This window comes from Rhinolophus sinicus, chromosome 16 (assembly GCF_057876585.1).
Source record: "Rhinolophus sinicus isolate RSI-liver-muscle chromosome 16, RSI-T2T, whole genome shotgun sequence".
Taxonomy (NCBI): domain Eukaryota; kingdom Metazoa; phylum Chordata; class Mammalia; order Chiroptera; family Rhinolophidae; genus Rhinolophus; species Rhinolophus sinicus.
In genome coordinates, this window is record NC_142516.1 from 139,538,257 (window position 1) to 139,554,352 (window position 16,096).

Genomic DNA, 16,096 nt, shown 5'->3' on the forward strand with positions numbered 1-16,096 from the left:
GGAACCAGATTCTCAATATATTTCTCACGTTTTCTTCTTAAAAATTTCCAAAGGTCTATCCATAGAACACATGGTAAAAATCACTGGGTCATCATTAAAGAGAAATGAAGTGTTAAAATGTGTGAGATCAATATGTAAAAAAATGTAGGCGAACCCTTGGTCACTATAGTGAAAACCTTCCTAAGAGTGACATACAATGATGGAGAGGAGAGGTGGGAGACTGGAAGGCACAGAGACTCCCCGGGGCTGGTGGGGGCTGGGTGATGTGAAGCTTGGAGGGAGAGAACCTAAGGAAGAACCAACAGACTGGTTTGCAAAATGACAAAAAGGTATATAATCTGACTCAAGGATTTCAGAGGATTGGAGACGATAAGATAAATGCAGTGCAAGTTTTAAATGCTTTTTCCTGGGGCAATTTTTCTCCCCCGTGGGATTCTAGCCTTTCTATTTGACCTTTGTGAAATGTTTCAGGTCTGGAGCAGATTGCATTTTATGCATCACACTTACTTTTTGTCCTGGTAAACCTCTTTCACCATCAAAGCCAGCGGCACCCTGGGTTGAACAGAAAACAAGCAGTTAACAGCTTAGAATATGCAGCAATGTTTTCCAGAGGACATTACTATGGCACCTGACCTGGTCTAAAAAAAAACGAAATTCTTTACTATGAAAGTATCAAAACCATCAGAAACTCCTTTTATTTTCTAAAAGAGACGAATCATTTTAGTGACACTTTTACGTAATGCATCATATCTACCACTTAAAGAAATATGGAGAAATCCATAAACATGGTACGGGAAAAACAGTAAAGCTCTAAAGGGGCCTGCATGCCAATGTTCTCATGAGTCTCTGTTCTTACTTTTGGAGAGTGTAACACAGTAGTAGGAAGCCACAGGTGGCTGAATCTTCTTGGGCGGAGACACTCCCTTGTCCCACCCCACACCCTACTAGGGACATTTTTGTTGGACTCTTCAGGCAGCAAGAAATCAACTTCTCATCTATTGGAGACAGTCTACATTTTTGTTATCACAGGTTAATTTAGCCTAATTAATACAAGCAGAAATGTATTTGTGTTCTGTTTCTACCCTTCACCAAATGGAGGTGCACAGTTTTAAAAACCCGTTATTGGGTGATAATGATGTGTCAATCAATGTAGGCTCATCTCATCCACTGTAACCAATGGACCACTCTGGCTGTGTATGTGGAGGAGAAGGGGGTACGAGGTAAATTTCTCTGTACGTTAAGCTCAACGTTGCTGTGAACCAAAAACTACTCTAAAAAAAAGAAAGTCTATTTGAAAGACAAAACAAAACAAAACACAGTTATAGAATGCATGGTTTACCCGTGGTCCTGAAAAGCCCATGATTCCTTCTTCTCCCTTCAACGAAACGCCCTAGGAGAGAACACAGAGACCTGAGGGAACAGCCGACAATTTACACTTTACCTGCTCAGGGGTTCCATTTTTTTAGTACTCTGACTAGGGCCAGCCTACTTCTGTGGTTCTCAGTTGTAGCTGAGCAAAATGGCAGACTCACAGGAATCTGTGAATCTGCCGTATCTAGGATATCACCCGTCATCGCCACACAGTTAAGTGACGAAGTGGGAGGACTGAGAATACTGGGGCAAACATGACAAAGATTAAAGAGGGGGTGGAGTGATTACATGGTTAGACCCCCCCCCCCCCCCCCAGAACAGAAGCCAGTCTGTCAAACCTGCCCTCCCCCTTCCACCCACATCTTCTCTCTTAAGGAGTTTAGGTTCATTTTATGAACTTCAGAAAATGTTGATTAGCTGGTGTTTATTATGCAAAAAGGAAGATATTCTAAAACTATTTTCTGGAAAAAAAAAAAAAGCATAAACAATAATACTTTCTTGCTGTAGACAAATGGATTAGAAACCAAGGGTCCATGGGTTGTTACAACCCCTGCATACTCTATTGTTGCAAGAGGAACACTGAGAATTTGGAAACCACCAGTGAGAAGAAACATCTTTATTGCTTGACTTACTATTTTCCCTTTTTCTCCCATACTTCCTTTTTCACCCTGTGAAGAAAATGAAAAATAAGAAATGCTCATTAATTCAAGAATAATAATATTTAAAACTCATCAGTGTTTATGATACAAGGTGAAAGGAATTTAATAAACCTTAAACAATCATTATAAATGAACTGTAACAACCCTAGATTTTACAGCTTCAAAATTCAAGGGAAAATGTGCTATTTCTTCTAGATTTTCATAATATTAATTAAATCACGTTATTTTTGATATGATTGCGAGGCTGTCTCTGTCTATGTGGTTTCCTTTATCACACCATGGTGGCAGCCTTATAATATCCTGTGGTGGGAGAATATGCCCAGAGAAAAGCCCCAGGTGATAATATTTGTTAGGAGGGTTGATAAAATATTATTAAGAGGGTTCTCTGAGGAAAAGATGCATTTGGAGTGTATTCAAATCCCAAGCAAAAAGTGGCTTTGTTAATGATCTATGATCTATTTTTCCCACTTCTCTTGGTGAAAATGGTGAAAGAAATGTAGTGACAGGCCACGTCTTTGGTCTCCATCACTGCTAAGACAGCACTTGGATCCCTGCAGCCCAAGACTGCCCCCTGCAGGCTGGCTGGGCACCAGCCCCGGAACCATTCCCTCTTGGTTGTGGAAGAGGAAATTGGTTTTGGAAGCTTGAGCATCTCAGCATGGATAGAATCGGCTCTGGCCCCACACCATCCTCAGCTCCTGGACAGAGGCCCTATGTGGCTGATGGTCAGGTCATCACTAGGAGCCAGAGGCCTGCCCAGAATCCATCCTGACAACTCAGTGGAGCCTCTCCTCCTGCCTGGTTGTCCAGGGACATCCCACTTTTTCAGCTGTACACAACCTACCTGCTTCGGACTCACTTTCCTCTGGTAGTTTTGTCTTGCACCAGCCACCTCCCAGGTCACTTTTGTCAAGTCAGGTCACTTAGCACTTAGCCACAGCTGCCCGGATTCACTGTCCCTAAGGCAGTGGTCAGCATGCCTGCCTCTCCCATCCAGGACCAAGCACTCAATCCCCATCTTGACAGATACTTGAGTTTTGGGAATTATAGTCTATATTTGGGGTTTTTGTTTTGGTTCTTGTTGATTTTCCTGACTTTATGCTGTGCATTTCACCTGTGGCCTCCTACAATCCACCCTGCAGCTCTACAATGTATTACTAGCTTCATTTGGTACGAGGGAACATGAAGGCTTAGGAAGGTTACGTGGCCCATCTGAACTAGTAAGTGGTAGAGCAGGATGTTGATTTTTGTTTCAGACTCCAAGAGAACATTTTTGGTCACACGAAACATTAATAGACATTATAAGGGTCAGAAAATGGACTTTGATCCAAACAACCCCCCCACAGTGATGCTCTATGTCAGCAAAGAGTAAGAGTAGGTTTATTTTGCAGAGTACAACATTTTGTCAGATAGGTCTATACACTCTATTTGAGTTATGCGCTGACCAGAACCTACGTCTAAACTGGAGACTCACGTACTTAAGGATAGATTGGAGATTTTTTTTATGGATCTTTGTTTTGTTTCAAATTTGTTACAATTGTTTCACATGTAGACTAATGCAGTTACTTGACCGAATGAACAATTGTGCTTTTACGCTCAGTTTGATGGTGAGGCGTTTTCCACTTTGAACGCAATTGTTTGAATAAGATTGAAGAAAGTTCTTTCTTTCTTTCTTTTCTCTCTCTCTCTCTCTCTCTCTCTCTCTCTCTCTCTCTCTCTCTCTTCCTTCCTTCCTTCCTTCCCCTCCCTTCCTTCCTTCCTTCCTTTCTCCTTCCCTCCCTCGCTCCTACCTTCCCTCCCTCCCTCCCTTCCTCTCTCCTTCCTTCCTTCCCTTTCTTTCTCTGTCTTTCCTCCCTCCCTCCTTCTCTCCCTCCCTCATTTCCTTCCTTTCTTTCTAGTTCAGTGGGGGAATACAGTCAATTTTGGCAAATATTCTTTACCTTATATTGATCTGGATGGAATGTTTCCTTCGTGGGCCCGATGATGGCATGATGGTTGTCTGATGGAATCCCATTGCGTCCTGGCAGTCCCATTTCACCCTGTGAATGGTTTAGCAAAGCACAAGTCTTTACATTGGAAAGACATTACTACACTTGAGTACAAGTACAATCCCACCAACTGCTTTTTTTCTCTTTGTATAGTACTTATCACATGCACACCAATTTTGTAGTGTTATATTTATAATATAAAACACAACTCATAATTTAAAATGAAATAATCACAATGCAAAACTATTTGTATCCTTCTTGCATTAATAATTATTTAGAATGTCTGCGTAAAAATTGTTTAGGTTGTTCACAATTTGAGGCTGCATTTGCTTCTGTGGAATAACCTCATGATGAATTTCTATGCAAGGAGATCGTTATGTCTGAGGGCTAAATGTCTTTATGGTTCTTTACATGTATCACTCTATTGCTTTCCAAGATTGGTACCAAGATATAAGTAATACCTAAAAAATGAAAGACTGCTCCAGTTTCACCACTACTTCACCAATTAAAGGCATTTTTATATACTAAAAAGCATCTTTTTAAAAAATTGTTTATTTTTCAATATAGTTGACATTCAATTTAAATTAGTTTCAAGTGTACAGCATTGAGCTTAGACATTTATATAACTTTTCTCCACATCCTCGCCAACACTTGTTGATTTATTGATGATAGCCATTCTGACAGGTGTGAGGTGACATCTCATTGTGGTTTTAGTTTGTATTTCTCTGATGATGAGGGACACTGAGCATCTTTTCATGTGTCTATTGGCCATGTGTATGTCCTCTTTGGAGAAATGTTTCTTTAGGTCCTCTGCTCATATTTTAACATTTATTTTTTATTTTTCAATTATAGTTTACATTCAATATTATTTTATATTAGCTTCAGGGGTACAGCATGGTGGTTCAATATTTATATAATTTACAAAGTGATCTCCCTGATAACTCTAGTACCCATCTGGTACCATACATAATTACTTCTATGTAATTGACTTTATTTCTATACTATACTTTACATCCCACGATGATTTTTGTCACTACTAATATGTACTTCTTAATCTCGTCACCTTTTTCATCCAGTCCCCCAACCCCTTTCCATTTGGCAACCATCAGTTTGTTTTCTGTATCTATGAGTGTGTTTCTGTTTTGTTTCATTTACTTTGCTTTTTAGATTCCACATGTAAGTGAAATCATACTTAGTTCACTTAGCCTAACACCCTCGAAGTCCATCCATGTCACAAATGGTAAGATTTCATTCCTTCTTCTTCTTAAAGAAGTCCCTTTAACATTTCTTATAATACTGGTTTGGTGGTGATGAATTCCTTTAGCTTTTTCTTGTCTGGGATAAAAAGTAGCATCTTCAATAAACATAATATCTCAGTTGTTTTAATTTGTATTTTTATCATCAGCAAGAAACACTTTTCTATGTGGTGCACAGATGGTGAAACCTATAGATGTGCTACATTACTGGACAGCTATCCTAACATAATATGCTGACTTGACTTCTTAGGAACTAATTGACAGAAAGAAAGGTATTGTCTTTTCTTTTGCTATTTCCACATATAGAGTCCAGATATCACATAATATGAATAGGAACAAATTGAGATGATGTATTAGCTGCAGAAAGTAATACTCCACAGTGTATTCTGAGTGTCCACTACTATTGTACCTAAAAAAAAAATCTAAATTATTTGTTCATCTCCCCTTTACCTATCGGGACCTTGAAGTTTTCTTTCTTTTTTTTAAATTAACAATTTGAATAAACTTTTTGTAGATTACAGACATTAACTTTGTTTCCATTCTATCTAATGTGACTATTCTTCCCTCTACCCAATTATTTCTTTCCAGATTTTTCTTCTTTCTATGTGATTTTGCTATTTTGTTATATTTCATTGTATAGGAATTTAAACTTATGTAATTAGAGCTTTCAATATTTTGTTTTGTAATTTTTTTGCGTGGTATTAATGCAAAGAACAAAGTCATTTTCACACCTTAGTAGTGAAAGTTTAGTGTGCTGTTCAATCAAAAAGTAAAATGTACACCAAAATGACAATGCTCCAACAATGAGGCCAGAGGAACAAATCTGTTTTACGGTGGGCATGCAGCTTTTGGGGAGAATGCTATGGGGTTGTGTGTTGGTGAGGTTTTACTCACTGGGTGTGGATGCCATGTTGAGCATTCAATACACATGATCTCAAGTGACCCTCTCAAAGGCCATGTGGTCTTTGAATCTTGGCACTGTGGGGAATTATAAAAGTCCACGTGGTTCTCTTTCCTGTCTTTGAGCCCAGGCAGAGCTGGTTATGTTACCTGGTCCCCGAGCTGGCTCCCCATTAATCTGTGGCTCTGGCTTCAGTTTCCTTAATCACCTCTGAATTCCCCATGTTAGAAGATGGCTGAAGTTATGCCTGTGTGAGAAGTCTAGGACCAACTAGATGGTTCGCTTTTACTGTATTATTGCTCCATAACTATCACTGGAGCATGTTTGGCAAGTTGCCACTTTACAATGATCATGTTCTATGCAAATGGTCTGTTTGCAGATCACCTCAAGAGAACAACATAAACACAGTCATTAAAATGATTTATTTCCTAACTACGAACCACTGCATGCCTCTGCTTTAAATCTATTAAGTTTCCTTTACCTTTTCACCTTTTTCTCCATAAAAACCAAGTCCTCTGTTGCCCTGAAAAATCAAAGAGTTTTTGTAAGTTTTTAAAAGTCAATAATCACAGTGAAATAACTTTCTTTTAGAAAAAGAAACCTAAAACCTATGTATTTATAACATTACTGAACAACTATCCTTGCATATTATTCTGGCTTCACCTCCCAGAAACTAATTGACACAAAAAGAAAGTTACTGTCTTTTCTTTTGCTATTTCCACACGTAAACTGTGTTATAAAAGTCTGAGCCCAGATATCACATAATATGAACAGGAGCAAACTGGGATGCGGAAAAGTGGCACTTTACAGTATATTCTGAGCATTCACTAAGATTAGACCTAAACAATGAAAATTCTGGGGTTCAGAAAAATGACATGCTATTCTTTTAACACAGATCTGCTTTTAAGAAATTTTTATTTTATTCTCTAAGCAAAACCTCAAAAATAGTGGACTAAGAGCAGTTAGTTACTGTGTCACCCTTGGGAATATTTTACTGTTTGCCCTTTTGAAATACATTCTATTGTTCAAACATCTTTCCTGATGATCAGAAAACTGAACATATTATTGGTCCTATACTTGCTGTATGTAGAATAACAATCCAGGGCCCTCGCTAAATGCTTCACGCTTTCTTTAATCCTATACACTACACGGTGAGTTTGGACATCATAGGGGGTAAAATTGTTATCTCCTTTGACCAAGGCCACACAGCTAATGAGTGGCAGAGCTTGATTTGATCCCACGTCTTTCCGACTCTTAATTGCTCACATATTGTTTCTACAGGGTAGCGACGCAAAGCATTTTTCTTGGGTCTGGTCCCTTTAGATTTAGAAAGCAGCCATTTTTTCCCCCATTGGGTCCCGTATGTGAAGATCATAATTCATTCTCTCTTCTGTCTCAGCTATTTCCCATTTTGGTAAAATAATCCTAATTTCATATAAACATTTCCTACCCTTTAATGATTTTAGGGGATGGTGATTCTTTGGGTTTTATACCACCTCTTTATCTTCCTTTTTACTTAAGAGGCAAAGCTAGGCCAAGTAGTTTAGCAAGTATTTAATAGTTTCACAAGTGGAGTTGTTATTTATGAGAGAGTTGACTCAGCCTTGGTGTCTAAAATAGGCACATATGAAAAACTTTACAAGCACACCTTGAAGATATTGTGGGTTCGGTTCCAGACCACCACAATAAAGTAAATGTCACAATAAAGCAAGTCACATAAATTTTGGGGTTTCCCAGTGCATATAAAAGTTATGTTTACACTATACTGTAGTCTATTAAATGTGTGATAGCATTATGTCTAAAATATGTATATACCTTGATTAAAAAATATCTTATTGCTAAATAAATGCTAACCATCATCTGAGCCTGTTGGAAAAATGGTGCCAATGCAGGGTTGCCACAAACTTTCAATTTGTAAAAAACACAATATCTTTGACATGCAATAAAATGAGGTAGGTATGCCTGTACCACAAATTCATGCACATTATAGAAACAGTACTCTTTTCTTTGACCTCCAAACAACGCTGCTTCTTTCCCAGGGTCTCTACATTCCCATCTTGACAAAAGACCATGTGAGGCCCTATCTGATTTTTCTCTCTGCAGTAAACTGTCTGCCCCTTGCAATGCCCAGAGAGTTTCTGCAAATAAGAAAAAAGTCTTTAATTAATTTTTGCTTTTTTCCCACCTGGCTGGGAGTTGAAATCAAAGCATAGAAATACAGCCAGGCTAGATTAGAATGCGATTTGCTTGGGCCCCTGTGGTCCCTCTGCCTCATGAGCTGCTTGTCCAAGTCACCAGGAAGTGACCTGGTCGGGGATGAGGGCTGTTTGTGTTGCAGCCAAGTGGGGATCTGAGGCGACCTTGGGGCTGGGCCGCCCCATCCTACATCCGCTTCTCTTGGCTCTGGGCCGTTCCCACCCTGCTTCAGGCTGCCAGACAGTGGGGATCCCAGTGGTGGGGGCAGCAGCCTTAACAAGCTCCATCCCCAGCCGGAAGCTGTGTCAGAGGTGATGGGAGCTGGGGGCTTGCGGGTGGTGGCAGCTGAGGTCCCCAGGAGGTTACAGAGATGGGATTTCCATGGAGCAGGCATGGGAATGTGCAGGCTGCAAGATGTCCTTGGCCATGTGCAGGCCGTGGAATGGTCCTTGAACGTTGGTAACAGACCCCAGGATTTCTGACTCATGTTGCATTTTGATCAAATACTTTCCTCACCAACCTCCTACTGTTTGTCTTGGACATTTATCCAACTTTCAACAATCTTTCTCTGATAGAAACAGTACAGCTTTGGGCTCTAGCCTGAGTTGAAAATCACTGACTATGAAATGTCTGGAGGCTGACAACACACTCTTGTAGAACGTAATCATACCCAGTTAAGAATGCTATCTGCTCCTCTACAGAAACATAGCTAATTTTGTTCGTTCTTGTAAATTAACACACATGGATAAACATGATCTGTCCCTAAATCTATGTTTGTAATTAAACATTCATCAGTTTGATTTTCATGCAGATGAATGTTATATGATTTTCATCCTTCCACACATCCACTTATTTCATGTACCAGCTACTCCAGGTGCACCACTTGGAATTTATAACACTAAGTCCTAAAAACCTGCAAAATGGTTCTCATCATGAAATAAACAAAACATAGTTGTCAACTGAGTATTTCCATGGTCCAGAAAGATATATACAAATACATAAGTCCCTCTGCTCCCTCCCCCTCCCTCTCAACCACCAACTTACTGGCTGTCCTTTTGGTCCAGGGGGTCCAGGCGGTCCCTGCACAAATACAAATAAATTTATAAACTGTTTTCTTCATCCCAGGACCCAGAAAACATCTGCTAGAAAGCTCTGGGAAAGCCATTCACTGTATATTTAGAACACCATGTAGTATGTATGGAGGTTTCTGATATATTTGTCTCAGCAGGGAGGAATGGCTGCAGGGTAGAGGCCTGGGGTCAGGTCCAGTTCTCAGAATTTGCCAGCTGTCCATGCACAGCTGTTTCGGGTTTGCTTTTCTGAGTTTAGACTTTTGACTTCACCTGTGTCCTATTCATGTTTGCCCTGCTCCCTCTGCAAGGTGGCAGGCCCCGTGACTGCAGAGACCGTTTCTCCTGCCACCCTCTGGGGTTCCCAATGGGGGCGGCCAGCACTGTTGGCTGGTGGGTCAGCAAATGTTCACAGGCAGAACTAATGTACAGGTCAGTACTGCAGGGTTGAGTCCGCCCACAAACATCACCATTATCTATGTGCACAGCCTTCGGCATGAGCACCACACTTCTGGTAAGAGCATGACAAGGACAGCTGATGTTTAAGTACAAAGAAGTGAACAGGCTGGGGTTTGGGGGCTCTTTCCATAGCCCACATGAAGAACTGGAAATGCCAGATCAGCTGAAAACCCAGCAGGTACAGTCTGTTATTTCATATTTCCCTGAACTGTGTATTTAAAAGTCTAACCCTCCAGACCACGTGATGTGTGTGCTGTGAGGAAGCCCGCAAGCATATGCACTAGGAGAGCAAAGAACCTCTTATCACATAATCCTTGTTTCATTTCATTTGGCCAAGTCTTTCATAACAGAGGCCTGTTTGCAAAAATGACGTTCACAGCACCAGGGAAACTTACTTTGTAGAAACAAAATCAATTATTACCTATAGTCTGAAGGAAATTTATGAGTACTCACACCCCCGACTATTAGTATGACTGAATCTTCCCAAACACATGTGTCTCCATTGTTTTCCAACATCTGTTAAGAAACTGATACCACAGTCTCCCTTGATAGCGTCCCTCAATCTTGAGCAATGCTTTTCTGTGAGAAGGTCTCTCTCACCTGTAGCCAAAATCTCTCCTTCTGTAATTTAAGGCCCACTTGTTTCACTAGTATAAAATGTCGGGAATGAGAGTCAGAAACCTTCAAGTAGCCAGTTTATCTCCTGGGTCCCTTGTGTAATGGTGAAAGTAGCCTGAGGGCGGCACAGGCACTAACAACTCTCCTTCCTCCTTTCCCCTCCTTGCAGCAAGCCCGCCTTCATCCATGTATTTGTCCTTTTTGCCACCTCACTCTATCATTTGATTTGCAGGGGGACTGAACTCCTCCTGTAGACCACCATTCAGGTGGGGCGCTAGGGCCATTTTATCAGTTGATGTCCAATATTTCACTTGCTGTAATGACCATGCCCAGGTATGGTACACCTGCTGCCAGCCATGCCCAGGTGTGGTACACCTGCTGCCAGCCATGCCCAGGTGTGGTACACCTGCTGCCAGCCATGCCCAGGTGTGGTACACCTGCTGCCAGCCATGCCCAGGTGTGGTACACCTGCTGCCAGCCATGCCCAGGTGTGGTACACCTGCTGCCAGCCATGCCCAGGTGTGGTACACCTGCTGCCAGCCATGCCCAGGTGTGGTACACCTGCTGCCAGCCATGCCCAGGTGTGGTACACCTGCTGCCAGCCATGCCCAGGTGTGGTACACCTGCTGCCAGCCATGCCCAGGTGTGGTACACCTGCTGCCAGCCATGCCCAGGTGTGGTACACCTGCTGCCAGCCATGCCCAGGTGTGGTACACCTGCTGCCAGCCATGCCCAGGTGTGGTACACCTGCTGCCAGCCATGCCCAGGTGTGGTACACCTGCTGCCAGCCATGCCCAGGTGTGGTACACCTGCTGCCAGCCATGCCCAGGTGTGGTACACCTGCTGCCAGCCATGCCCAGGTGTGGTACACCTGCTGCCAGCCATGCCCAGGTGTGGTACACCTGCTGCCAGCCATGCCCAGGTGTGGTACACCTGCTGCCAGCCATGCCCAGGTGTGGTACACCTGCTGCCAGCCATGCCCAGGTGTGGTACACCTGCTGCCAGCCATGCCCAGGTGTGGTACACCTGCTATGATGGCCACGCCTAGGCAAAACCCATTTCCTTCTTATTACCCTGTTGGACTTTGGTTTGCTTTGCCCAGAGATGACAGGCCTTTATCAACGGATGAGGTGGGGCCCAGAGAGCTTGTACATGACTGGAATGGCACCCAGCCAGCACCCAGTTTAAATTTGACATGGCTGGCAGTGACATGGTGACTATAAACTCTGAGTCCTCATTCTTCTACCTTAATAGTAGCAAAATGCATGCAAAGGATGCATTTTTTGTCTTGACATTTTTTATCGTGATCACAAGCATCATGGTTGTATTGTGAAGCTTTCACCTGTATCAACAGTTGAGGCAGTTGCATCGGCTAGAGGATACCTTGGCAAGGGTCCAAAACTGAGCACATGTGTGTGGTACTTACTGGTCTTCCTGGAGTTCCGACGGGACCCATCGGTCCCATAGGCCCAGGGCGGCCGGGAGGCCCCTAAAGACAAGCAAAAGAGAGGCTGTTAAGAGAGGTAGACTAGTATTTGGAGTCCTGGATTCTTAAAATTTGTTTGGAACATTCTCTAATAAAAATAAAACTTACCTGGTAACCGCCCAATCCAGGCTCTCCTGGTTCACCCTAATTGAGAGGAAATAATTTTAAGTATTCTAGCTTTTAAGCATCTTTAGATTTAATTACATTTTATTGCAACATTGGAAATAAGTATGTAAGTTATATCAGCCCTAAGAGGCCTTGGTAATGCTAATTACCTAATATCTGGGGTATTGTGATAGGAGAAAGGGACGTACCCACAATTAAATATAAGATTGAAAACACCCTGAAAGGAAGTAAAATGATTTTTAAATTAATCATGATTTTGGATTAATCTATCATTCTATACATTCCTCCATTCCATTCATTCTCACGACTCAGAGTTTCCTTGGAAATTAATTTTATTAATCAGGGCTTCACACTGGATCGCTTAATCAGGTCTCCCATCTCTAACCCTTTTTCTGTGAAGGTCAGATATACCCGAATGAATATATCCAAAATTTTTATACATAAAAATAATGTCATTTATACATAAAGCAGCTCAAATTGTTATTATTAAATGCATAAAATAGTCAAAATATAAACTTTTTGTTTTTTGTGGATTTCTGACACATTTGGAAAAAAAACTTGAACTCAATTAACAAAGTGCAAGAGCTAACAAACTTACCCTGTATTTGTCGCGGTCCTTGCTAGATAGAGCATAAGGTTCACCTTTCTGCCCTTTGGGTCCTAGGGGTCCCTACAGTAGCACAAATATGGTAGAAGGAGAAAATGCAAAAAAGTCTATTAACATTCCGTGCAGCTACAGTAATCTGAACAACTAAATATAGACTTTTGTGGGCAATGTCTAATTGCTCCCATGGCTTATTTTAGGTTATTCTGAATACCAATCACTACATTCAACCCCCCAAAATGAGACTTATTTTCGTATTTACCCACTAGTATCTTTTTTCAAAGTTAAAATGGAAATACTTTATAGGATTTAAATTATTTTCAAAAACCCAAATGAATGCTCAGTAAACTAATCCTTTAGTATACCAACATGTTATTTTTCTTTGTAATATTGTTTTGCGTTTTCTTTGGCATTAGTGTCCCGAAAATATTAGCACATGTGCTCTGAAGCACCATTTGTGGGAGAGATACTGGGTCATTCTTTAAAACTGAAATTGTGTCAAATAGACATGACATGTGTATACATATGCATGTGTATAAATGTCTTAATATCCACATATAAAATATTTTACAGTAATGAATATGCTAATTGGTAATAGAAGTTATTTTATTCCACTAGAGTAGAAAATGATGTAGCTTACTGATAAGCTGAACCACGTGAAAAAGAACCAATGAAGTGGGAACTGGAAGGCAGAGGTCTAACGAGGAGGAGAAATTGCTTTAGGGGGGAACAAGATGAGGGGTGCTTATGACTGTGGTTCCTCCACCTTAAAAATGTTTTCAATAAAAAGTTTTACCAAATAAAATGTTAGTATAACCCTGAATTTGCAATATTTTGTTGGTAAGAATATATACTTACAGCAATGTACTACTGAAAAATGTTTCAAGATTCTTTGGTAGGACCCTGAAAACTACATGAGGCCTTGTAATAGGTTAATATATGAAAGTTCTTCCAGTACAAAACCAAACTCCTATATTGTATATGCTGAAGAATGTCCTAGTTCTTTCATGTCACAAAGGATTTTAGAATCTTGTAAATATGGTGACTAATAGAGAATTTGGCCAAGCTTTACGCTTCATAATTTCAGTTTTACTATTATGCTATTATTCGCTGTTATTTGAATTGGAGCAGGGGAGAAAATGAAGTAACACTTGGAAGAATGTAGGCCTGAACAATATAAACCAAACCAATTATTTCCATCTATCCTGAAAACGAAGTTATTTGCATCCAGGAAAAGTATGCCTAGGTATCTGCAAAGAAACATCATCAGGGAGGTATGTTTCATCCTGATCACTGACTAAAGACACAAGGGCTATTTTTCCTCAGGCTTAGCATGTGCCTGCAGCCCCTGAGAGCAAGTGAACAGGAGGTAACCCATTCTTCCTCAAAAGCTTCTCAAAGATACTTTCTTAAGAGGGTCTTGTGCTGGGCCTCCTCGTTGCCACGAATGAGAGTTCAGCATCTTTTGTACATTTCTGCTGCCACGTGCCAGCCAGCCAGGTTCTAGAGCTAACCACGTGATCAGCATGAGCTGTGCTGGTGATACTCACAGGAGACCCAGGGAAGCCCCCCGGGCCAGAGGGCCCCTGCTGGCCTGCGTCTCCCCTGGTCCCATTGCAGCCATCATAGCCGGGCGGTCCTCTGGGTCCACCTTGCCCAGGATGTCCCTGGGAAAAAGAAAAGTAAGTGAGTCATCCAGTCCATAGGCATTTGGTTTTCACATAACTGTGAGATAAAATGGTTTTAAATCTTCTCATAAGAGATGACCCTGGCGCGAATCCAAGGGGAAAGGCAGCTTAAAACGAATAAGCAAATGAATGAAAGATTAAGTAGACAAAGGCACATGAGTGTAAATCCTAAGCAGAAGAAAGGCCTTCAAGAGAAAGTTCTGTTTCCTATGGGTTTTGGTGAGAAGTAAACCTTCACCTTGCTTCATTGGGTGACAGGGAGGACGGTGGTGGCAGGGACAGGTAAGGGTCGATTTAAAAATTCAAGAAAAAGTTCTAGAAGCACCTAGCTCCTCCTCAGGGACAACAAGCACGCCTTTATCTGTTGTGCGCAATATTCTTTCTTTTTTTTAAAAAATTAAGTTTATTGGGGTGACAATGGTTAGTAACCAACTGACTTTCGATGGTGAGTTGGACAGACCCACATCCTAAACAGGTAAGAGATTCGCACCTGGGAATTCATCAGTGGCTTAGCCATAGGAAAAAGAACTGATTTTCTCTTTTTACTTTCTTTGGGAATGCTCCTTTTTAGATTTTAAACATGAATTGAAAGTAAGTCAGGTGTTCTGAGATGTCTGGTGGGAGAAAAAAGGCAACATGATCAAATATCTTTCGAATAGCTAGAGAGCATCGGGCGAAGTCTGTGGGCCTCTCAACAGCATTCATCTGGTTCCGGAAGACATCCAGGGCTTGGGTTAACAATCTACAATTTATATACTATGAGACCACAGCCTATTTTGCTATTTCTTTGCATAATAGATGTGTAGGTATATGCTTTCTTATTATGTAATTCCTTTCCAATTTTGATTTTCTTGATAATAGACCTAACATATATCCCAGAGTGATTTTCGAGGCCATGAGGATGTCTTTTAGATTTGCTTTGAGGAATCTGGAAAATTTCAAGATAAATGAACAAGTCCTACATATAGTGCTCTACCCTGAATGATCATCAGAAATATAACGAGAAAAGTAGAATTTCTCTTTCATTTGCACATCTCTCTGCTTGAGATGTTCAAAGCCATTGCTTGAACTGGTTCCATCAGATAAAGAGATCCAATAGACTTTTCAGTCAGCCCTCTGAGTGATCAGAGGAATCCTGCCCGCACCTAGAAATCATGGAACACGGTCTCCCCAGCTGTGAGAGAGCCAGTTGTCTGATGGCGTTTGAAGTAAAGGCCTCTTTATTGGGGTCTCTGAAAGTTGATCCTTCAAATTCAGCCTGACAACACAAGTTCTGTAGGTGTTCTGCTCAGGCCCCTAGTATTCTGGGATGATTTTGCTTACAATGGACCATTGGGTTCCTTACTCTTCTCCTAAATTATCTGTCCGCTCTTGGTATTTCTGACTTCCTTAGAATTCATTTGAAACTGCGTATCAACCTGATCTTCATCTGAAATTCTACTTCAAAGAAAGATTTCAATTGTGTTGAGCTAAATGTCCATTTCTTACTGTTCATCAGATTAGATGCATTTCTATATGATACTACTCTACGATTTTACTGGCCATCAGTTTTATATACAACTTCTAAACATCCAAAATTATCCACTTCCGTCAAATGCTACATTCATTATCTGCTGAGATGTGGCAGATGACATTTAGTTCTGTGGCTAACGAGACTATTTTTAACAGCACCAA

At 41.1% G+C, this 16,096-nt stretch overlaps 1 protein-coding gene across 2 annotated transcripts in view; it reads right to left on the bottom strand.

Moving 5' to 3' along the window:
• COL4A2 (collagen type IV alpha 2 chain) overlaps positions 1 to 16,096 on the bottom strand; it is a 182,980-nt gene that overhangs the window by 56,334 nt on the left and 110,550 nt on the right. For both annotated transcript variants that reach the window (XM_074329518.2, XM_019731070.3), the window contains exons 7-16: positions 14,285 to 14,401; positions 12,729 to 12,800; positions 12,113 to 12,148; positions 11,945 to 12,007; positions 9,416 to 9,451; positions 6,657 to 6,698; positions 3,971 to 4,069; positions 2,004 to 2,039; positions 1,340 to 1,390; positions 508 to 552 (exon numbers count right to left, since the gene is read on the bottom strand). In XM_074329518.2, coding sequence (XP_074185619.1) covers positions 508 to 552; positions 1,340 to 1,390; positions 2,004 to 2,039; positions 3,971 to 4,069; positions 6,657 to 6,698; positions 9,416 to 9,451; positions 11,945 to 12,007; positions 12,113 to 12,148; positions 12,729 to 12,800; positions 14,285 to 14,401 — 597 coding nt within the window. The remainder of the gene's footprint in view (positions 1 to 507; positions 553 to 1,339; positions 1,391 to 2,003; positions 2,040 to 3,970; positions 4,070 to 6,656; positions 6,699 to 9,415; positions 9,452 to 11,944; positions 12,008 to 12,112; positions 12,149 to 12,728; positions 12,801 to 14,284; positions 14,402 to 16,096) is intronic.